Source organism: Antechinus flavipes, chromosome 4 (assembly GCF_016432865.1).
Source record: "Antechinus flavipes isolate AdamAnt ecotype Samford, QLD, Australia chromosome 4, AdamAnt_v2, whole genome shotgun sequence".
Taxonomy (NCBI): domain Eukaryota; kingdom Metazoa; phylum Chordata; class Mammalia; order Dasyuromorphia; family Dasyuridae; genus Antechinus; species Antechinus flavipes.
Window position 1 is genome coordinate 145776018 of NC_067401.1, and position 24878 is coordinate 145800895.

General features: G+C 35.1%; 1 protein-coding gene across 2 annotated transcripts in view; it reads left to right on the plus strand.

Moving 5' to 3' along the window:
- Nucleotides 1-24878, plus strand: part of MAP3K3 (mitogen-activated protein kinase kinase kinase 3) — a 90872-nt gene that overhangs the window by 19336 nt on the left and 46658 nt on the right. Inside the window, exons 2-6 of one of the 2 annotated variants that reach the window (XM_051994961.1) lie at nucleotides 431-552; nucleotides 2295-2387; nucleotides 16693-16733; nucleotides 20062-20161; nucleotides 23662-23775. In XM_051994961.1, the coding sequence (XP_051850921.1) occupies nucleotides 431-552; nucleotides 2295-2387; nucleotides 16693-16733; nucleotides 20062-20161; nucleotides 23662-23775 (470 nt within the window). The remainder of the gene's footprint in view (nucleotides 1-430; nucleotides 553-2294; nucleotides 2388-16692; nucleotides 16734-20061; nucleotides 20162-23661; nucleotides 23776-24878) is intronic. The other variant, XM_051994962.1, reaches the window with a different exon arrangement.

Below are 24878 nucleotides of genomic sequence, written 5' to 3' on the forward strand. Positions count from 1 at the left end.
CCTGATAATTTTGGAATGAACTCATTACACTTGGAGCTTTAAAGAGTATATTTTGTTGCTGGATGTGTCTCAGAGCCAGAATGCTGATTTTCTCTGAGTATGCTGCTGTGATGTCCTCTGTTCCAGATTTTGACTGGAGTTTCCCTTTGTGAGCTTCCAAGGGCTCTGGCCCTAACCCACTGCTTGTAATTTTTTTTTTCCTTGCAGAATAAAATATGGAAGGAGAAAAATCAGAAATTGAATTTGAGAGCCTTCAGAATATAAAAAGAATGAGTGGCTTTCTCAGTTAACGTAGCTTGACTTGGGTGCATCATGTAGAAACATTCATGGATTTTATTTGAGCCACACAATGACAAGCAGGATGTTTTCTGCAAATACCTTGGAGACCTGAAATTCAGTGCCCTATCTTGTATTTTTCTTATTATTACAGATGAACAGGAGGCATTGAATTCAATCATGAAAGATTTGGTGGCTCTCCAGATGGGCCGACGTCACAGGCTGCCTGGCTTTGAGACCATGAAGAACAAAGATACTGGCCACCCAAATAGACAGGTAGGTGTGGCCCCTGCCGGGTGTGATGACCCATCCTGAGGAAGTTTGCCTTTGAGGTGGGAAAAAGGTGTAGTGAAGACAAAAGCTTCTCTTCCCTCTGATATTCTTGACTAGAGTGGTAATGACCCATTTCTCTTCCCTCCCAACTCCTTACTTCCCAGGTTTTTAAATGTTGTGTTAATATCTATTCGAAAAAGTAAAGTATCTAAGACCTTTGAACTTTTAACCTTTAGGTGAGGCTTCCTAAACACTAAGCATTATGAACCCTAAGCATTATGTCTCTGACTCCCACATCACTCATGTTCATCTGTCAAGATATTAGAACTAGTAGATGAACCAAGAATGACCATATTTGACTTTTCATTTTGCTTTGTGGGTTAACTGACAAATTGTTTATACTAGATTGGTTTTCTTTCAAAATCAGAATGAACCAGTAAAATTAGTTTATTTAAAATTTAATAGTGACACATGTAAGGTAAATTTCCTACCTGACTATATGTTTCCAAAATAAATTTAACACAACTGTTTTCATTATCCTTACCATTTTCTTCTTCTCTATTAAAATAATTGAGGTTTGACATTTTCTTTAGAAAAAGCTTCTATTTTTTTTTTTTTCAGAAATATTTAAACCTAGGTAATGATTAAAGCCCCGTGCTCATCTTTTCTGATTTAGGAGACAGTCCCAGTGTCTTTTGTCTGTTATCCAGATCATTTCTACCATAGAAAAGGAGTATTGAGCAGGGTTTCTTCCCTTACCAGGCAGTTCAGGTATATGCCAAATAATCACCTGTTCATTCAACAAATATATGAGTTCATCGAATGTTACATAAAAATTTCAATCACTTTAGATTATACCCTCAGAACTTTTCAGGAATGCTTTTGGAGCCTAGTTTGGGTAAGTACAGGACGGTGGATCATCTTCTCTTTGAGGATTGTTGAATATAATGTTCTATCTTCTTTATTACTTTTGAACTTCTTTGGAACAAGCACTTTTGTATTCTTTTCCAAGTTTTCATAGTCATAATCCTCTTTACTACCTTAATTGTTTGGGAATCTCCTTTTTTATGACTAGCAGGCATTCAAAGTACCATTTGGAAAGAACATTTTTTCCAGAATAAGGCCCTACTCCCAACCCTGGGCTTGATAACTTCACTCTTTTTTAGTTTGGTGCAATGCTATGCAAATACTTCTAAATAAATGAAATCAAATGGGAAGCTAATGAAATAAAAGCTTTCTTGAGTTCAAAGGGCCAGAGTTATTTTAGAATTTGGGTGTAAGAGGGTCTGGATGCTCCAGGGAGGAAAAAGGACACATTTTAAGAAATGCATGTGATTAGAGCTAAGAAATCATTATGAGACAAGCCCTCATCTAGCTTTACTAGGTCAGAGAGACCTGCTAAGGTTTTTTTTTTCCTTCTTCTTCAAGCTGGGTGAAGTCATTGGTTGTTTTTTCAGCTGCTTGTGAAGGCAGAAGGTCAGTAAAAAGACTGACTGATCCTGATGATTCCTGATGAAAAGACATAATTGGAAAATAACCCCACTGCAGAGTCTTAGCTGAGAGGCACCACAGTTTATCTGTATTATATGTCTTTAATTTAGTTTTCTTCATTTTATGGAAGATACAATTGCATTGACAATAGGTTTTTGGTTTTTTGGTGGTTTTTTTTTCTTATAGCTTTTTATTTATAAGATATATGCATAGGTAATTTTTTTCTTTTTGTTGTTTTTTTTTTTTTTTTAAAGAAAAAACATAACAGCAGCAGCTCAGCCCTCTTGAACAGTCCCACAATAACAACAAGCCTATGTGCAGGGGCCAGTGAAGAAAAGAAAATTTCGGTAATAAACCATATTATATTGTATTTTTCAAAAAGTGTCTATGATATGATATTAAGGTTGCACAAATGATGAATTGATTTCCTCAAGTACTTTTTAAGAGTGATCAAGTTAGATTACCTACATCTTGTTTCATAGATAATGCATTTCTCTTTGATGTTATTTAGTTATGTTGTTGAGTTTCAGTCATGTCCAACTCATTTAAAAATTTTCCAGTTCATTTTCAGGTAAGGAATTGAGGCTGACAGGGTTAAGTGACTTTCATAGGGTCACACAACTAATAAGTGTCTGAGGCTACATGTTTAACTCAGTTTCTTCTGACTCCAAATGTGGTACTCCATCCATTGTGCTGTTTAGCTGTTCTGTTCAGTTATACAGTCTCTTATATTGTTCCTGAATTTAAGGAAATTACTTAGCTAATAGAGGAGACTAGAAATTTTTTTTTTTTTTTTTCATTTAATTTCTTTGGAACATTTATTGGTTTTTTTTTTTTTTTTTTTTTTTTTTTTAATTTTTTTTTAAATTTTTTATTTAATAATTACATTATATTGACACTCATTTCTGTTCCGATTTTTTTTTCCCCTCCCTCCCTCCACCCCCTCCCCTAGATGGCAAGCAGTCCTTTATATGTTGGATATGTTGCAGTATATCCTAGATACAATATATGTTTGCAGAACCGAACAGTTCTCTTGTTGCGTAGGGAGAATTGGATTCAGAAGGTATAAATAATCCGGGAAGAAAAACAAAAATGCAGATAGTTCACATTCGTTTCCCAGTGTTCTTTCTTTGGGTGTAGCTGCTTTTGTCCGTCATTTATCAATTGAAACTCAGGTCTCTTTGTCAAAGAAATCCACTTCCATCAAAATATGTCCTCATACAATATCGTTGTCGAAGTGTATAATGATCTCCTGGTTCTGCTCATTTCACTTAGCATCAGTTCATGAAGGTCTCTCCAAGCCTCTCTGTATTCATCCTGCTGGAGACTAGAAATTTAAAAAGAGAAATGTATTTATTTTGTACATTTTTAATGTATTTTCTCCTTCATATTCTGATGCTTCTTTGTGGTGTGGAGTCGACTTTGAGTTCTCCAAATTATGCCAGTAGAACACAAGCACTGGAAGATTGAAAAAAGGTTTTCTAGAAAGTGCAGTTCCTGCAACAAATGAAATCTGCTTTCCTAGAACCAACCTAGTTTACTTGTCATCAGTAGGCTTAGCTTGTACTGTGGCATTTTTGGCCACAGTAATTTATCAAACAAACAAACAAAAAAAATTACAGAATAACCTTTGGTTTAAAAAAAAAAAGTAGCAATAGTAGTACAAATTGATCCTTCCACTTTCCGAATTGACAATAGCAAAGTATCAGAAAAGTGAGTAGAAGATAGTAAGTGTTACACAGTTTTAGACAATTTATAAACTTCACCCTAGCTGTTAGTTTAAGATTCAAAAACCAATGAATAGTCCTATGACTGACATGAATTTCAACATTCTTTCTATAAATGAAACCAGCTAAATGATGACAGCAAAATGAATTGATAATAACAGATTTTCCTTGGAAAGGAAAATAAAAGAATTGGTAAAGTTGCTTTAATTGTGGTCCCATGGGCAATAAGAAATATCACTTCATGGAATTGATCATCTCATATTGGATTGATCATAGGTGTTTACAAAAAGGAATTCATCGTTATGTACCAGCATCTATTACATATGATGAAGTAGTGGAAAAATTCTAAGATCTCAGTAAGATTTTCCATATTAAATTATCACATACTCTGATTCTTGGTGATTTCAGTATAAAGGTGGAAAATAGTTAAGAATGTCAAGAAATACATTGAAAAACATAGATTAGGAAGCATAAGAAGAAACCAAAAATCTGTACTATTCCAAACTTTATTCAAGAAAAAAAATCGATAGGTATTAAACATAGGGAACACTGAATAACATCACAAAAAATGAAACTGGTTATGTTTTAACAGACAAGAAATGACTTGTTAATAATGTGGTCTTCATTCCTAAATTATTGTCAGTGGATCACTGACTTGTTAGTACAGAAATCAAAGTGTGTAGAAAGTGATCAGAAAGAAAAGAAAAATGAAAAAAAAAAAAAAACAGATTTGGCAATTAAAACACTTCAATCAATTCTTTCATGGCAAGTAAAACACTTCAGTCTCCTTTTATATAAAAATTTATCTTATGTAAACCAATTGCCATACCAAGGAATCAAAAGAGCCTATCAAATCATTTTAGTTAGCCAAGTCTTAACATAGTTGAGAAAATGCCATGTGGAGAATGATGGCAGTCAAACACATTTGTTTGGTGTATTATCTTGTTTGTACAGTTTTATAGAGGAGGATAATGGCATAAAACAAAGAAGCAGTAGAAGATTTTTAAAAAAAGTTAAAGAAAGCTTAGTGAGAAAGCAAAGATATCCCAAGGACATTTAAGATTTTTAAAGTGGGGGTGGGGGAAGACAAACTGAAAAATATAAAAGATCTTCAAGGATCAACTTTTCACCATCAAAGACAGAAGAATCATCACATTTGACTTGAATGTCATTGTGCTCGGTATGCTTATAGAGAAGATAGAAATGCACTGAATAAAACAAAAATGGGTAAAAGCAGCTAGGCTAGGTCAAACAGATTTAAAGTACCATCTTCTAAAAGAATTTTCCTGATTTTACCCAAACTGCTATAATCCTTTCTTTCCCAAATTACCATGTATTTCACTACTTTTTATAAATATATGCATATATTTATTTACTTGATATTTATGAAGCATATATTTAAATGTGTATTTGTCTTCCACATTAGAATGTTAGCTCATGGATAGAGATTGTTTTACTCTTTGTATCTGTAGCCCCTGCTCCTTAAAAAATACTTTTTGATTAATAAGTCTTTGTTATAGGTGATAAGATTGTGAGGGCCCTGAAGGATGGAAAAATACTGAAGATGTTGGGGGGAAATATGAGGTTTTATAATAATTGAGGGGGAAGCAACCAACAATATACCATGAATTACTAAATTATGTAGTTATTTTCCTCTCTATTAGATTTTTTTGCAAGAGGATTTTATATTTGATCTAGAGGTTTTAGGGAACAATTGGAACTTGTTAAGTAGGAGAAAGTGACATGGGCAGACCTGTACTTTGGGAAGACCAATCTCATAGCTGAATGGAGGATAGACTAGAATGAGGAGAAACTTGTCACTGTCAACCAGTGGCCATCGATGAGAAGGAAAAGTCCATGATAAGGGCATGTACTAAGCTGATAACAGTGTCAGAGGACAGAAAGAGGCATGTGCAAAAGACTTTACGAAGGTAAAATGGACAAATCTTGGCAACAGATTGGATATGAGAAGTAAGAGAGAATGAAAAGTAGAACGCGATATGTGTACCAAGTTGTGAGTCTAGGGGGCCAGAAGGATGGTAGTATCCTTAAAGTAATAGGGGAAAGGGAAGGGGCAGGTTTGGGATGGGAAGATGAGTTCTGTTTTCTACATACTGAGTTTTGTGATGTCTAGTAGGCAATTGGAGGTGTCAGACTGACAGCAGAAAGGTTAGGGCTAATTTGAGAATCAAAAGCATAGAGATGATAATTGAATCCATGGAATGAGATCATGAAAGAGAAGAGGGTCTGGAACAGAATCCTGTAGGAACCCCACTTTTAGTGGGTGTAACAGATGAAGATCCAACAAAGAAGACTGAGAAGAAACAATTAGGTAGGAAGAAAAGTAGGAGAGAGTATTTTCCTAAAAACCTGGAGAGAAGAAAATATCAAGAAGATGATGATCTCTCCAGTGTCAGAGGCTGCAGAGAGGTCAAGTACAAGGATTGAGAAAAGGTTATTAAGTTTGGCAGTTAAGATATCATTAGTAGTACCTTGCATGTGGTAATTATTCAAAAATTTGTGGAATAATTGAATTTAATTGAAGCACAGATAGGGAAAAGGAGGAATATTCAATCTCTGTTATACAGATCTTGTCTCTTATTGAGTGATTAGACATGTTCTGATATATATATTCCCCCCTTCCTCCCCCCCACCCTCCCCTGCCACCTTGTTGTTAAATCCATCACACTCTACCTTAATACATATGGGCATTTACTCATTGATATTTATAAGTAGGACCATGAAGTCTGAGAGCTGATCCAACATTCTAGAAGCATTCCTATCAAACCCAGTAGTAATACTAGGTAAGGTAAAAAGAGGGCTTTTCTGCTTTTCTTTAACTAGAGGGAGCCCTCTCTCAGGCACATAGAGAGGAGTAATCCAAACCAGTGCTCGTTCTCACTAAGAGAAGTTCAAGTTACAGGTTTATTTTTAAGATGTGGTGAATTTACAAAGGCGGCCAATTAACCAGGGGATAATCTGGTCCTGAGTTTAGTTCCTAATAAAAGCATAGGCAGAGTTTTAAAAAACAAAAAGTGATAAAAGGGTTAAACATTCTTCGCCTATAGTAGAGTGATGTCCTATAGGACTAATCCTATTGAATTTGACCTTTGAAGCTTCTGAAGATAATAACCTAACTGCTAGAAATACCAGTAGGATAGAAATCTTTCCTGAGCTGTCAGTTTATTATATCCTCTTTGCCCTTTATCTTTTTGTATGGGTAAAGACAAAAGTAGAAGAAACCACATCTTAAGTTAGTTGCCAATAGGGGGACTAGCTAGCTATCTTTCAAGAGTTTGAAAGTAAACATGTTCTGCTTGGCTCCAGAGGGCAGAGCTAAGCGAGACAGGTAGAAGTCATAGAAGCAGATGGGGTTTGATGTGAGAAAAAACTTTGGAATAATTAGAGCAATCTAGAAGTGGAATGGACTGCTTTATGAGATAGTGAAGCAGTGATTGAATTTTCACTCATAAGGGATAATGTATGAAACATACTTTTTCAAGTATTAATTAGAGTAAATGCACTCTAAGATTCCTTCCAACGCATAAAAATTGATTGAAGGAGATAGTAATTTATGCATTTAATTGACACTAATGAGCACATATTAAAATTAAAATTTAATTTTCAGTGCTCTTTTTTAAAAAAATTATTTTCCTTCTCAGAAATTTACTATTCTTTACCTAAGGCTCCAGAATTTTGTGGGAGACCAAAGATAATAGGGAGATATAGAACCAGAAAGAGGGTGAGAGTAGGTGGTGTCTCCCAGGAAGAAGAAAGAGGATTTAAGGTTTTTCAGATCACAAATAGCCATAAAGTCTATATTTTCAATTTGGAATTTTGCAAATAAAGTTACTAAAATGTCCATATCTTTTGGCCCAGAGATTCTACCTCAAGGTATATGTCCCCAAAAAATCACTGATAAAAGGACTTCCATAAAACCTGTGAATGATAAATAGTGATCCATTCAGTATTTCTCATGTCCTTTCTGTTGTCCCCCCAACTTATTTTCCCAACTGAGATTTGAAAAGTATGGTAAAAATGCCATAGCGCTTCATGGCATTAGTGGAAGTTAGACTTAGTACAAATTATTTTCTCAATTGAGACAGTCATATTGTCCTTTTATCCTGGCATTATTCTTGGTTACTTTTTATATGATTTAATTATCAGAGAAAATTTACAGATAATCCAGTCTAATCTTCAATTTTGAGGAAATTGAGATTTGGATTAAAGTTATATATAATTGTGATTGGGTTAAAATTTGAATCCAATTCTGATAAATATTTCTAAAATATATAGACTCAAATTTGTAAGAATTCAAACCATTTTCCGATTGATAAATGGTCAAAGGATATGAACAAACAATTTTCAGATGAAGAAACTGAAACCATTTTTAGTCATATGAAAAGGTGCTCTAAATCACTATTGATCAGAGAAATGCAAATTAAGACAACTCTGAGGTACTATAACACAATTTTCAGGTTGGCTAAAATGACAGAAAAAGATAATGACGAATAGTGGAGGGGATAGGGGAAAACTGTGACACTAATACATTGTTGATGGAGTTATGAACTGATCCAACCATTCTGGAGAACAATTTGGAACTGTGCCCAAAGGGCTATCAAACTGTACATACTCTTTGATCCAGCAGTTTTTCTCTTGGGCTTATATCCCAAAGGGACCCACATGTGCAAAAATGTTTCTGGCAGCCCCTTTTGTATTGGCAAGAAACTGGAAATTAGTGTATGGAGAATAGCTGAATAAGTTATGATATATGAATATTATGAAATTTTATTGTTCTATAAAAAACGATCAGCAGGAAGATTTCAGGGAGGCCTGGAGAGACTTATATGAATTGATGCTAAGTAAAGTGAATAGAACCAGGAGGTCGTTGTACAAGGCAACAAGAAAGTTATATGATAATGAATTCTGATTGGACGTGTCTCTTTTCAACCGTAAGATAATTCAGGCCAGTTCCAGTGATCTGGTGATGAAGGGAGCATCTGCACCCAGAGAGAAAACTGTGGGGTCTAAGTGTGGATCACAACCCAGTATTTTACTCTTTTTGTTGTTGTTTGCTTGCATTTTTTTCTCATTTTTTCTTTTTGATCTGATTTTTTCTGTGTAGCATGATAAATGTAGAAATATGTATAGAAGAATTGTACATGTTTAACATATATTGGATTACTTGTCATCTGGGGAAGGGGGTGGAAGGAAGAGAGGGAAAATATTTGGAACACAGAGTTTTACAAGGGAAATGTTGAAAATTGTGTGTGTGTGTGTGTGTGTGTGTGTGTGTGTGTGTGTTTTGAAAATAAAAAACTTTAATAATAATTTAAAAAGAAAAAAAAAGATTTGAACCCAAGTCCTCTTATTCTAAATCCAGCACTTTAGATAATTATATCAGTTCTATTGCTTTATTTATATATTCATTCTCAGCAAATTAGTAGTGGGGTTGAATGGGTAAGGAACCTAAAGTATTATACTACATCTCTTCTCTCCTAGCAGACTTGAGCACTTCCAATTGCTTGTTGTCTCCTCCCCATTAGATTGTGAGCTTCTTAATGGTGGAAATTATCTTTTGACTTTCTTCGTATCCATAACACTTGGCATAGTGCCTGGCAGATCATAGGCTCTTAGTAAATGCTTATTGATTGGGCCAGGTATTTTTGTTTTTCTGTTTATAAAACTTAAGACCTATGCTACATGCCATGAGGAATAGAAAATAAATGTAAAAAAGTACTCTCAATATCTGTGAACTCTTCTGGCAAAATGAGACACACGTGTAGCATTTAAACAACAACATAAGTTTGTTTGTGATTGTGCCAAAGTGGTATGGTACAGATAAAGAATGTTATGGGAAATCAGATTAGGAAGAAGGAAACCCCTTGGACTGGAGTCTTAGGAAAGACTGACCTTAAGGACTGGAACAGCCCTTGAAAGATTGATGGGATTTATATAAATAGAAAAAAGAGGCAGTGGATAATTTTGGATGGGAGAATAACTAAAGCAAAAGTATAGGGAAAAACAAAAAAGTGAAAGGAGGAGATCAGCGTTCTGGAGTTAATCTATATGAGCTGCTAGAAGTAGGCTTGATAAATATCAGGTAGGGTGAGTTTTGAGATGCTAGACTCAATATATGCACCAAGTGGTATAGCGTCTAACTTCCTTAAAGAGAGTTGCGAGAAGAAATAGACAGCACAACTATAATAGTGGGAGATCTCAATCTTGCACTCTCAGATTTAGATAAATCAAATCACAAAACAAATAAGAAAGAAATTAAAGAGATAAATAGAATATTAGAAAAATTAGGTATGATAGATCTCTGGAGAAAACTGAATGGTGACAGAAAGGAGTATACTTTCTTCTCAGCAGTTCATGGAACCTACACAAAAATTGACCATATATTAGGACATAAAGACCTCAAAATTAAATGCAGGAAGGCAGAAATAGTAAATGCTTTCTTTTCAGACCACAATGCAGTAAAAACTACATTCAACAAAAAGTTAGGTGTAAATAGACCAAAAAGTACTTGGAAACTAAATAATCTCATCTTAAAGAATGATTGGGTGAAACAGCAAATTATAGGCACAATTAATAATTTCACTCAAGATAATGACAACGGTGAGACATCATATCAAAATTTATGGGATGCAGCCAAAGCAGTAATAAGGGGAAATTTTATATCCTTAGAGGCTTACTTGAATAAAATAGTAAAAGAGAAGATTAATGAATTGGGTCTGGAACTTAAAAAGTTAGAAAAAGACCAAATTAAAAACCCCCAATCAATTACTAAACTTGAAATTCTAAAATTAAAAGGAGAAATTAATAATATAGAAAGTAAAAAAACTATTGAACTAATAAATAAAACTAAGAGTTGGTTTTATGAAAAAACCAATAAAATTAATAAACCTCTGGTAAATCTGATTAGAAAAAGGAGAGAGGGAAATCAAATTGGCAGTTTTAAAAATGAAAAAGGAGAACTTACCACTGATGAAGAGGAAATTAAAGAAATAATAAGGGGTTACTTTGCCCAACTTTATGCCAATAAATTTGATAACCTAAGCGAAATGGATGACTACCTCCAAAAATATAGGCTTCCCAGATTATCAGAGGAGGAAGTAAATTGCTTAAATAGTCCCATTTCAGAAAAAGAAATAGAACAAGCTATTAATCAACTCCCTAAAAAAAAATTCCCGGGACCAGATGGATTTACATGTGAATTCTACCAAACATTCAAAGAACAATTAGCCCTAATACTTTATAAACTATTTGAAAAAATAGGGAATGAAGGAGTCCTACCAAACTCCTTCTATGACACAGACATGGTACTGATACCTAAACCAGGTAGGTTGAAAACAGAGAAAGAAAATTATAGACCAATCTCCCTAAAGAATATTGATGCTAAAATCTTAAATAAGATATTAGCAAAAAGACTACAGAAAATCATCCCCAGGATAATACATCATGATCAAGTAGGATTCATACCAGGAATGCAGGGCTGGTTCAATATTAGGAAAACTATCAATATAATTGGCCATATTAATAATCAAATTAACAAAAACCATATGATCATCTCAATAGATGCAGAAAAAGCATTTGATAAAATCCAACATCCATTCCTATTAAAAACTCTTGAGAGTATAGGAATAAATGGACTTTTCCTTAAAATAATCAGTAGCATCTATTTAAAACCAGCAGTAAGCATTATATGTAACAGGGACAAACTGCAACCATTTCCAATAAGATCAGGAGTAAAACAAGGTTGCCCACTATCACCGTTACTATTTAATATTATATTAGAAATGCTAGCTTTGGCAATAAGGGTTGAGAAAGAGATTAAAGGAATAAGAATAGGCAATGAGGAAACCAAATTATCACTCTTTGCTGATGATATGATGGTATACTTAGAGAACCCCAGAGATTCTACCAAAAAGTTATTAGAAACAATCTACACCTTCAGCAAAGTTGCAGGATATAAAATAAACCCACATAAGTCATCAGCATTCTTATATATCATTAACAAAACCCAACAGGTAGAATTACAAAAAGAAATTCCATTTAAAGTAACTACTGATTGTATAAAATATTTAGGAATCTATCTGCCAAGGGAAAATCAGAAACTTAATGAGCAAAACTACAAAACGCTTTCCACACAAATTAAATCTGATCTAACCAACTGGAAAAATATTAAATGCTCTTGGATTGGGCGAGCAAATATAATAAAGATGACAATACTACCTAAATTAATCTACTTATTTAGCGCTATACCAATCAGACTCCCAAAAAACTACTTTGATGAATTAGAAAAAATAACAACAAAGTTCATATGGAAAAACAAAAGGTCAAGAATTTCAAGGGAATTAATGAAAAAAAAATCAAATGAAGGTGACCTAGCTGTGCCAGATCTAAAATTATATTATAAAGCAGCAGTTACTAAAACCATCTGGTATTGGCTAAGAAATAGATTAGTTGATCAATGGAATAGGTTAGGTTCAAAGGACAAAACAGCCAATAACTTTAATAATATAGTGTTTGACAAACCCAAAGACACCAGTTTCTGGGATAAGAATGCATTATTTGACAAAAATTGCTGGGAAAATTGGAAATCAGTATGGCAGAAACTAGGCATTGACCCACACTTAACACCATACACCAAGATAAGGTCAAAATGGGTTCATGACCTAGGCATAAAGAATGAGATGATAAATAAATTGGAAGAGCATAGGATAGTTGACCTCTCAGACCTGTGGAAGAGGGAGGAATTTATGACCAAAGAAGAACTAGAGATCACTATTGACCACAACATAGAAAATTTTGATTATATCAAATTGAAAAGTTTTTGTACAAACAAAACAAATGCAAACAAGATTAGAAGGGAAACAATAAACTGGGAAAACATTTTTACAATCAAAGGTTCTGATAAAGGCCTCATTTCCAAAATATATAGAGAATTGACTCTAATCTATAAGAAATCAAACCATTCTCCAATTGATAAATGGTCAAAGGATATGAACAGACAATTCTCAGGCGAAGAAATTGAAACTATTTATAGACATATGAAAATATGCTCCAAATCATTATTAATCAGAGAAATGCAAATTAAGACAACTCTGAGATACCACTACACATCTGTCAGATTGGCTAGAATGACAGGGAAAGATAATGGGGAATGTTGGAGGGGATGTGGGAAAACAGGGATACTGATACATTGTTGGTGGAATTGTGAACACATCCAGCCATTCTGGAGAGCAATTTGGAACTATGCTCAAAAAGTTATCAAACTGTGCATATCCTTTGATCCAGCAGTGTTTCTACTGGGCTTATACCCCAAAGAGATACTAAAGAAAGGAAAGGGACCTGTATGTGCCAAAATGTTTGTGGCAGCCCTGTTTGTAGTGGCTAGAAGCTGGAAAATGAAAGGATGTCCATCAATTGGAGAATGGTTGAGTAAATTGTGGCATATGAACGTTATGGAATATTATTGTTCTGTAAGGAATGACCAGCAGGATGAATACAGAGAGGACTGGCGAGACTTACATGAACTGATGCTGAGTGAAATGAGCAGAACCAGGAGATCATTATATACCTCAACAACGATACTGTTTGAGGATGTATTCTGATGGAAGTGGATCTCTTTGATAAAGAGAGCCTTAATTGATCAAAGATGGACAGAAGCAGCTACACCCAGGGAAAGAACACTGGGAAATGAATATAAACTGCTTGTATTTTTGTTTTTCTTCCCGGGTTTATACCTTCTGAATTCAATTCTCCCTGTGCAACAAGAAAACTGTTCGGTTCTGCACACATATATTGTATCTAGGATATACTGCAACCCATTCAACATGTAAAGGATTGCTTGCTATCTGGGGGGAGGGAGGGGAAAAATCAGAACAGAAGTGAATGCAAGGGATAATGCTGTAAAAAATTGCCCTGGCATGCGTTCTATCAATAAAAAATTATTTTAAAAAAATTAAATTTAATTTAAAAAAAAAAGAAATGCTAGACTCATTAAGCAATAAAGAATTTTAACTTTTCTCTACAAATATAATATAGAATGCTTAGCTTGTGAAGTCACCCAGAAATGTATTCATTTTCCTTAATTGTTGGAAAAGATTTGAAATGTACTGATCCTATTCTAGAAATGGGAGCCAAATGAAATTCTAGACTCCCTAGGTTATGGTTGTAACAGAATGAAAAAGATGACTTAGAGCTCAAAGGATACACAGTCACATCAGTGGCATTCAGAATGATACCTAGAATAGACAAATTTGAGTATTTGTCTCAGACTCCATGCATAAGGAGAGGGAGGAAGCAGCAGCAGAAGTTGGTATTTGTGTACAGTAGGAATGTTCATGTCACCCAATCTATCTTACGGAGGCAACATGGAATAGTTAGCCTAACAATAATACCTCCTTTTCCCATTTCACATGTAGTCTATTACTGCTGGCTTCCTTCCCTTCCAGAGTTCCCAAAGTTCTCCAGCTGGCTGTTTGTTGGCCTCATCAGTCTGCCTCTGCTTCTATCACAATCTCACTTAAGAGCAGTCTTCCATCAACTTTTCCATAAACTCATCCAGCGAGAATGGTAGTTCTGAAAATTTCCCCTTTTTCTCAGTTTCTCCCATTTAAGCTCTCTATACATTAATAGATGAGCTAAGCTTCAGCTGACTATTCTGCATTCCCAGCTGAAAGATGCTTCTTTCTTAACTCTGCCTCATTGAGTCCTTTTCCTACGTAAGATCAAGCTTAAGCACAGTCTTCTGCTTGAAGCCTTGTCCAGTCCTCTACCTGCTAGCCCCCAAGGAGGACCTTGTATTTAACTGCCTTATATATATTTGTATTTATTTACCTTATATTTGTGTTGTATGCATGTATTGTAATATATGTATGTGTTTCCTTTTTTAGACAATAAGCTTCTTGTGAGTAGGGATTGTTTTATTTTTTATGCTTTGTGTCCCCAGTGCTTAGCACAGTCCTTGAAAGATGGTAGTTACTTCATAAATGTTTGTTAATTGTTTTAGTTGCTTATTTCACACTTGAATTGCTGCTGCTAGGAGATACAGTACTTATATTTGTGCATGAAGGGGAAAAGAGAGCTCTTTTAAAGTTGACATTCACATTAAGTGTTATCATTACTATAAGGAATGATAGATACTAGGGGACATAAAGAAGAAAACTTCTTTATTTAAGAGAGTTACTGTCTTTTCTTAGCTCTTTTGGAAGTATTAATCTCTCTTGCTTTCCAGTCAGCTAATTCCAGGCTTCTCCTGTACCTTGAAGGGAATTCTTATCTCTTAGTTCCTGGAGAAGGAATCCTTACTATAACAACACTTTGCCTCTCCACTCTTTTTTTTTTTTTTTTTTTTTCTTAAACATTCAGCCATGCACTTTACTTGCTTCCCATTTCCTTAGATTTCTAGACTATCTCTCTAAGCTTACCTTATTACTCTTCTTTTTCCCCCACATATTTTCCATTCTGATGTTTACATGGAATATAGTAGGAGCCTAATAAATACTTGCTTTCTTATTTTATCCGGTGTACTTAATCTAATCTAATCTAAATTTTCCTTTTCCTTTTGTTTTCCCATATATCTCATCTTCTTTTTATCACCTTAAAATTCCCTTACGATGCTTGTTTCCCATTTATGATATTTTTTATTATATAATGCTGTTACTGTTGGTGGTATTTTCTGTTCTTATAAAAATAATTAAAATCATTTTAATGAATGTCTATTATATATAAGGCACTATTTTAATGGAGTTAGAGATAAAAATGAAAGTCAGGGGTGTACAGATAAGTATTAGAAAAGGAATGATACAGACGGTGTTCTAAAAACATTTGAGAAGGGAGAGATACTTTCATGGAGGGGCTCATGGGTCATGGAGATGGCCCCTGAGCTGATCTTTGAAGGAGGAGGATGATTCTGAAAGTTTAAGATGAGCATGAAATTATATCCTAGGCAGGTGGCAGATGACCTCTTGAATTCTGGAAATTGTTTAATTGGAAAGGAGGAATTAAATATTTATTAAGCACTGGGCTAAGTATTTTACAAATATTATCTTATATGTGCCTCACAGTAACCCCCATGACTTGACCAGATTCCTACTGTGGGTATTTGAGACTGCATTTGAACTGTAGGGTTTTCAGGCCCATTGATTCTTAACCCAAGCAGAGAGTATGTGAGTGGTCCCATACTGAGGACTTGGAAATTAGGGCTTTGGCATATGATATAAGCATGTTTATCTCTCTGATTTCTTCACCTGCAAAATGGGTTCTTTATATTAGGTAATTCCTAATGTCCTTTCCAACTATGATAGCTTATCATTTTAGTATAAAGGCTATCTTTAATGTTAATTTTAACCAGATCTCACCTACAGTAAAATGTTAATAGGAGAAGAAGTGTGCAGCATGATCTGATCTCATGCTGTGTCCTCTTGAAGCCATGTTAGCTATTCACCCCAGGGGAAGACTGGCAACTAGTGCTATGGTTCCATAGGAAAGGGCATGGAAAGTGCTACCAAAGAAGTTATTCTTTCTGGGAAATAACATGGCAGGGAATTATCTATCATCATTTGGAAAAACACAGGGTACATTACTACATTCCTGCCATGAATGTAGATTGGGAGCATCATGAACACAGCAGAGGATGGGACACATCATTCCAAGGGGTCTTACCTTTCAGGGTCACAGCCCTTCAGGTTAGCTTCAGAGCTAATAGTCTGGAGTATAAAAAAGAGAATGAAATGTCTCTGAATGGACAGAAAAACAAAATACTTGTCTGAGGTAGGCCCGTCCAACTGTGTTAAAGGAACGACTGGGATTTTTCTTATGAGTGTTCCTGTATGTGTATTCCAGCAAATTTGCACTTGAAAAATCACCTGCCAAAGTGATCATCTCTAACCTCTCTTTCTCCTTTCCTTGGCAGAGTGACGTAAGGATCAAGTTTGAGCACAGTGGGGAAAGGCGGTAAGTCTCCCTCCTTGCTGGTTATGAGATGGGGGTTGGTAAAGTTCTTAGCTTTACCTGGGCACTGTCCAGGGAAGTGAGTCTTCCTGCAATGAGTGATCTCTGGCCCAGAAGGCCCAGAAGACTAGTGGCTACACAACAGTCTTCCCAGGAGACCATCCATTCTTGACCTGGTTTTTATTGCTATATTTTTACTTATATTATGCAGTGGTGAAATCTGGACCCAAGATTGAACTGTTCTTTTGTTGGAAGTAATGGTTATAGAGAAAGCCTGAAATGATAAGAGACAACAAGATTTTGCCACGTGACAGGGCTGTTCCCACCACTGATTTGGAAGCTTTTGCTTTGTTTACAATATTTACTTCAGAGTTGGCTCACTCCAAGGCATGGACTTGTAAACTCCCAAAGTTTTCTGATACACCAAAATTGTCAATCATAGGAGGCTTCATAGATGTGACAAGAAGACAGAAAGATTTGCCTTTTTTTCTATATATGAGAACTTTTTTTAGTGAGCGTTGTCAAACTTCTTTGAGCAGATGGGATAACTGTTTCAGTTGTCCTGCATCATGAGATAAGGAAATGGTTGTAGTGGTAAGAAACAGAAAGATCTTTTGTGAAACTAAATGTTTCTAATGTTGTTTTACAGGTCCCAGAAAGCTCAGATCCTAGTACTGTTTGCTATTTTTCTTTTTTCACATCTCTCTCCCTCTCCCAATTTTTTTAATCTTTCTTTTCCCTCTCATTCTGTCTGTCCTTCTCCCGCTTTTTCTGTCTCCCTCCTACTCTTTCCCTTCCCCCCTTCTCTTTGCTTTTTGTACCTTTGAAGCAGCTAAAGGAATCTTTTGGAACAATATTTTTCTTGATGTAAAATATCAGTTCTCCTTGTCAGAGCTAGTGTATTCTTGATCTGTATAATATAGTCATTGGTGATTCTTTGCCTACTATCTCCAGGCCATTTTGAAGACTGACTTGTACCTTCTTGGAACATTTTCAGTTCTTTTCCTTCCATCAAGAGAAATAGCTTTGAGTGGCTGGGACTCCATAAGGATGGTGAACCAGTTAGTTCTTGTGAAAAACACATGGAGCTGTAAGCTCTGTAGAAGATGAATTACTTATTTTAAAAGCAACTCAATCACTAACTTAAACTTGGTTGTTCTCTGATCTTAGTGTTGTAGCTTCTATTACAGAGTGAAAACATGGCAGCCATTTAGGCTATGCCTGAGAAAAGGATGGTCATTGTTTTTTGCCAGTCTGCCATTTCCTGATGCCATGTTAGGGTTTCAGTGCTATTCTCAGATTTGTAAAGAGAACAAACCCACTTAACTATGTTCTGAACTCAGCCCTAGTATTTGGTCTCAATGCTGTTTGTTAGTAACTCACCCTAACATTATTGCTTTTTACATGTCTGTACCAAAATAGTGTTTGAGAGAACTTGGAACAGAAGAGATTTTTCAGAAGAAAGATTGAATAAAAAGCTCAGTTGTATGTGAGTCTAATTATGCAGTTACGTTTCCCTGAATTCCTCATTCCCAAAGTGGTATGCAGTTACAGTGAGCAGACTTGAACTGAGAAAGTGAATGTATGTTTTGGTATCAAAGAAACTGCCCAGTCTAACCACAGATATTTAAGGTGGTCAGGCAGGAATGGATTTCGGAAGTCCTGAATGGCAAAGATTTAGTTCATCGTTTTAAAAACTACATACTCTTTTTATGGAGCTCTTTGTAGGAGCAATGGCATTTCAGTATTTGTGAATAGTGTATATATATTTGAAGCCTTTATATAATGCTTAAGTAACCCAGTACCAAGTTCAAACTATTTTATGACTCATATCATATATTGATTTACTTTAAAAATGCATTTTTTGATATTACATCTTTTTTATATGTCCTATATTACTTTCTTCCCCCTTCATTATAATGAAAAATTTTTTAAAACGAGAGCGATATAGGGCAAACTAACCAATCCATCCATAAAACTGAAATTTTCTGTCATGTTCCACACCTACAATCCCACATCTCTATAGAGAAGAGAGAGGCATATTCTTCTCATATTGTTTCTTTGGGACCAGTCTTGGTTATTACAATTTCACACTATTCAATTTGATTTGTTTATTTTTAATCTTTCTGTTTATATTGTTATAGTCATCTTCTAGCCTTCACTTATTTTAATTATACATTCTAGAACTCTTTTTGATATGCCTCAATCTGGATCTGAGATTGGCTGAAAAAAAGTTGTGATTTCCTTTCTCTACTCCCAATTTGCTCAAGGGCTTTTTCTTTGATGTTAGATGAACTCAGAATGTAGAAATATACCTTCAAGTAAACTTTATTGGAAACTTAGTCTCTAATATCAATAATAATACTTTAAGCCACATGGTAGACTTAAAGGACAATTCCCAAAGGCCTGATAGTGATATCAGTCTGCCAGAAAAGTTGAAGGAAATACTGCTGCTTAAGAATATTTCTGTTGCTGTTCCTGAGACAGAAGGGGTGTTTGTAGAGGTTAACAGGAAGCTTAAGAATAACAGATTTAATTGAAATAATCAGACTTAAAAAAGAGTTGAGAAAATATGCCTCGTGGGAATTATAGATGTGTAGAATATTTTACATACTTTAAAGCACCACAGATGTATTGATTAAATAATGATTGCTAAACTGCTTTTTTCCTCTTTTTAAATCTTTGTTACAAGGGATGGCTCACTAGGTAGGCAATAGGAGAGGAATAAATTTTGAAATGAAAGTGATATAAGAATGATATAATTTTTTTTTTTCAAAGAATAACATTCCTTGCTGCAGATGACCCACATTAGCAGTGTCAGCTGCAAAAATGAAAGAAAGTTACTCTTGAAAGGGAAGTTTTTAAAGAAATGTGTATTGCTTAAAAGTCTAGCCCAGTATTCTTGTCTAAACACTAGATTACTCAAATGACAGTCACAGGCATCTACAAAAAAGAACAGTAGAAAGGGCCCTTTGAGTCATAGAGCTGATTCATATACTCAGTCTTTCTCACTTTTTACCATATGTTCTCTTTCTAGATTTCCTATTGTATTTCTACCATAGATTTTTTAAGCTTCATATGTGTGAGTGATGTGTTTAGATTTGATGTTGGCATATTTGAGCCAATCCCTTAGTGGTTGGTGTAGATAATCCAGAAACTGGATTCTTATTATAATTCAATAAACTTTTCAGCTGTGATAGTGCTCATATATATCACTGATCAGCCTAAAGCATGAGAAGTAGGGGGAAAAATTGAAAAAAAGGAAAAAAATAATTATTTATCCCTTTGTATCTCAAAAACATAGTTTAGTGGGTCTTTTTCTGCTTTTCAGAATTATACCATTTAGCCGCCCTGTGAGATATGAAGATGTGGAACAGAAGGTGAAGACAGCATTTGGGCAACCTCTAGTTCTCCATTATATGAATAATGAGGTAAGTGAATAGAATGATAGGCCTGGGTCCAAAATTTGGAAGCTACCCATCTCCTTCTTCCTCCTTGTTCAGATGAGGACTTTTTTCTAGTTTTCCCCTTTCACATCTATATTTTTCCTTCTTTGGAATCCGTCTTCACAGCTCTCACAGCAACTTGATTTCTGCTCTTTCCTCTAGGGGAGAAAATACAAGCATCTCCATTTCTCTCCTTCCTGTTCACAGTGGGTAGTTCTGACTCTCATGGTGTGATCAAGGTCCTCTGAGTCTCCTTTAAGCTGTGTGAGGGGATCTCCATTCTTTCCAGCTTTGTGCACTGCTTCCAAGAGGAAAGGTGGGCTCAGTGTTGGGGTCAGGGCAGCTGGCTGGGTAGAATCCTCATCAGAGAATCAGTAATGCAAGTTTCTGTGCCCAGTGGAACTTCAGCTCTTGATTATGCACAAATAAATTTTCTGTATTGTAGTTCATTTCAAATCTTGATTTCAAGATTTTACTGAAAATCAGAACCTACTTGGCTTTGGGACCTGAGCCTCTCAAACTCTCCCTTATTTACTTTTCAATTTTAAGGGTTTGGGGCAAGGGAGGGGGAAAAAGGGGGAAGGAGGTCTCTCTTGAGATTTATGCTACTTATAACTTTTAAGTTTGAAAAATGGCAGTTCTGTTTTGGTTGGTTGCCTAACTAAATAAGTAATTCATATAGTTTTGGGGTTACTGTGGTACAGAATCTCTGGATGCCTGCATGCCAAAAAAGACAAAATTGAGGGGGGGGAGTATTTATTTCAAATATAGAGTGGAAACTTCACTAAAGTCTTCTTCTCTGTATATATACTATATATGGCACTATAAATATATTTGTGGAGTACAAGCTTTGGATAATTCTCCGAAGATGGAAAAGACTGGATTTGATGGCAGATTCTTTCTCTTGCCTGAGAAGTGACCTAACTAGTCCCCGAATGGAGACACTCCTTACCAAGTTGACTCTAGGGAATAGTATTTTTATAATTTGTTCATCAGCTGTTCTCACTTCTTTATGTCATAAAGCTTTATGCATCGGTGGAGGAAAAACCCACACCAGGAAAATCACAAATCTCGTCAGGTACTGAAGTATATAGCAGAGAGCTTATAAAAGTTGAACAAGGAGTCAGGATAATCTTTATAGTTCCTCTTAAAGTAAGGATGGGGGGACTGTCTGGCCCATGGGCCGTATAAGATTGGCAAAATTGTTTATTCTGATCCTGCCAAGGCAACTACAAGTGACAGCAACCTCCCACTGCTTGAGTTCTTTTAAGTTAATAATTTTGTATAGCCTGTGAATGAGACTATAAATCCAAATGACCTCTGGCAGAAAAATCGATCTATTCCCTATCACTATCTTAAAATACCTTTTCACATTATCCATCAAGCATTTATTAAACAATTACTATATCCCATCTGGCATATAAAGAGAAAAAGTGAAATTGTGCTTGTTTCCAAGGAACATATGGTATTTTAAGTATATAACAGCTTCATTATTTTGTTTGAAATATATTAGACACTTTTGGTGTAGTTTGGACCTGTAAACCTGGAGCAAGGGATAATGTTTTAAATTTGAAGTCTAACTATTTCTTGTTCATATTATATCATCAAAAATTGGATATATTGTCTTGTAATTCATGAAAATTAGGATTAGCCAATTTTATGTTTTCTGGGTGGAATTAAGAAGTATAGAAAATCTGAAAAACATAATGAAATCTGTTTTGGAATAGACTCCTTCTTGATAGTGAAATTAGTAAGAGAAGGAATATTTAATTTGAACAAACAAAATTTGAGTCAATATGGGAGAAATTCAGACTTCACACTGAATATTTAAAACATCAAAAACATTAAGATAAGTACTGGGTCTTTTTTTTTCTTGGTTAAATATACCAGTATAAAGTTTTGGGGTAACTCTTGGTATAAGGCAACTGATTATATCTGTACATGTTAAAAAGATGAAACTAGAGAGAAACAGTCAAGGAAGGGAGTAGTAATAAAAAGTGAATGTTCCACATAAGATCTCTAAGAAAAGAAAATTTTCCCCAATCATTCCTCACTGACTCCAGGAAATAGAGAATGCTATATGACTCCTGCTGATCTTTCTTATCTAAAATCAATTAATGCCATTAATGAGGGCTAGTTTTAAAGGCATTCCAAAAGGTGAAAGTTTTTTTTTCCCCCCAATCCAACCATGTCCAACCAAAAGCCTTTGTTTATAAAATTTCTATTAAGAATTACATTTCTGGAGGATGCAAAAAAAAAAAAAAAAAATTACATTTCTTAGTAGTATTTTTCAGATGCCAAAGTGAATTCTTAGATTAACAGCTATTTTTGTACTTAGATTTATGTATAAGAAGACATTCTGAAGCCAAACATAAACTGTGTTTAGATTGTCTGTCATTCGGATGAGACTCCTGTCACTCCATTTATGTGAATGAATAAGAATTGACCATGGTTTTCACGTTCACCTTTCACCTTCTTACTTCTTTTCCTTCAGTGCTGTTTTTAAACCCCCTAATCTGAAGTGTAAAAATCTCCTGATTTGGTGTCCCTGCACCAAGTTTTTGTTTTATTTTGTTTTTGCTGTACAAATTGTCTTATTTCTGAGTGTATCCCTTTCTTGTCTCTTCTTGATAGATTGGGAACTGAAGAATTTGCAATGGATATGCAAGATCTTACCTCTACAGATGCTACCAAAGCTTTTATAATTTAATTTGTGTGTGTGTGTGTGTGTGTGTGTGTGTGTGTGTGTGTGTGTAATTTAATACTTGATTTATGATTTTTTTTCTGTTGTATATTTTTTTCAAGGAACTCAAAAGAAGGGATTGAAAACCTAAAGTCCATTACTCATATTACATAAAATTCTTTCCCTAAACTTAGGAAGCTAATCTTGCTGTAATGTATGACTTTATATACAAGTTTGAATAGTAATTTCTACTTTCCTCAATCCCTTCCTGCTTTTTAACTGTTACATATGTGACACCTTATGTTTACAAAACTCTTTCCTCACAGCCCTGAGTACATAGTACAAATAAGATTAATCTTGTTTTATATCTGAGGAATTGAGAGTCACAGAGGTTGAATGTCTTGCTCCTGCTCCTGTTTGTAGCAGTATGTTGGAGCTACGTTTTGAAGTCTTCTGACTCTAAATCTAGTGCTTTTCCTATGATACCACATTGCCTTTCTAATACTTTTAATATGTTAGCAAAACTGCTGAAACATTTAAGTATTTTCTAAATTCTGTCCTAGTATTGGGACAAATAATCCTGCTTCTGTTGGATTAAATGGTGCATTTGGAAGGAAAACAGTCTTTGACAAATGCTTTTGGGACTCCCTTTTAGATATTTAAGGACATGGGGATGTCTAAAGACTAATCAGTCTCTGAAATTGAATTGCATTTATGCTTATTTTTGTAAGACCAAAATATGAAGCATCTTTATGGATTTATATAATTACATTATTTTCTTTTTGTATATCTTATCTTACAGCTCTCCATCCTCCTGAAAAATCAAGATGATCTTGATAAAGCAATTGATCTTTTGGATAGAAGCTCGAGTATGAAAAGCCTTAGAATATTGCTGCTGTCCCAGGATAGAAACCATGTAAGTAACTGGTAATCTGTCCTGTTCCAGCAAGTAAGAGAAGGAACTGATTCCAGTCTAAGGCTTGCTTTACTTCCTTAAAAGAACTGTACTGGCCAGCTAGGTGGCACAGTGGATAGAACACCAGCCCTGAAGTTAGGAGGACCTGAGTTCAAATCTGGTCTCAGACATTTAATACTTCTTGGCTGTGTGACCCTGGGCAAGTCACTTTACCCCAATTGTCTCACGGGGTGGGGGGTGGAGGGGAGAGAAAGAATTGTGCAAAGCTTAGATACTTTTCTAATGAAAGAACATGAAAAAAACCCAGCCCATCTATCTGGGTAGGATTATGAATTCTTATTCCTAAATGGGGGAACTCATCTAGTTTGCAGGATTTGCTTGGGATTCTTTTGGATTTCTATGAGAAGCCAGAATGTTAATTACCTAACTTTTGACTGATAGGTTCAGGGAACCTCCTTGGCTCTTGGCTCCAGGGAGCTCTTACAGTTTTTTACTTATTGGTGAATTGTGTATTAAACATCTATTTTTGTAACACTTTACTAAGTGCTGTAATTTCCTTTTCCGATAATGGTAGCCTTCAGTGCATTTGCACTTTGTGCAAAAAAGACTTTGCAACTTGTTCTAAAATGAAAATATAGACTATTTGCATCTGGGTGAATTTCTTAATCAGCACAGGAAAAGAAGAGAAAGGAGGCGCTTAGTGACTTTACTATTAACACCATTCCCCCCCTATAGACACATACCTCCTCCCCTGGCTGTCCTACATGTTTCTCTTGTCCCCTTTCTATTCATGACAGCATGAAATGACAAATGGAGTTCAGAGTGGAAGAATCAAAGGGCACTTTTTTTTTTTTCAGGAAATTTTTGGTTGTTTTTCTTTTGTTGCAGTGGCAAGTGAGATAGAAGGGATTATATAGCATGTAAGAGGAAGGAATAAACTTTACAGTAAGAGAAAAAATGTTCCCTCTCTTGTTGGTAAGGTTTGAAGGCAACTTAAAAGATTCTGAGCAACATGAAAGATGTAACTCTATTTGCATCCATCATAAGTTGTTTATAATTTGAATTTGGAAGGTTCTTTAACTCCAACTCCCACAGTTCTTCAG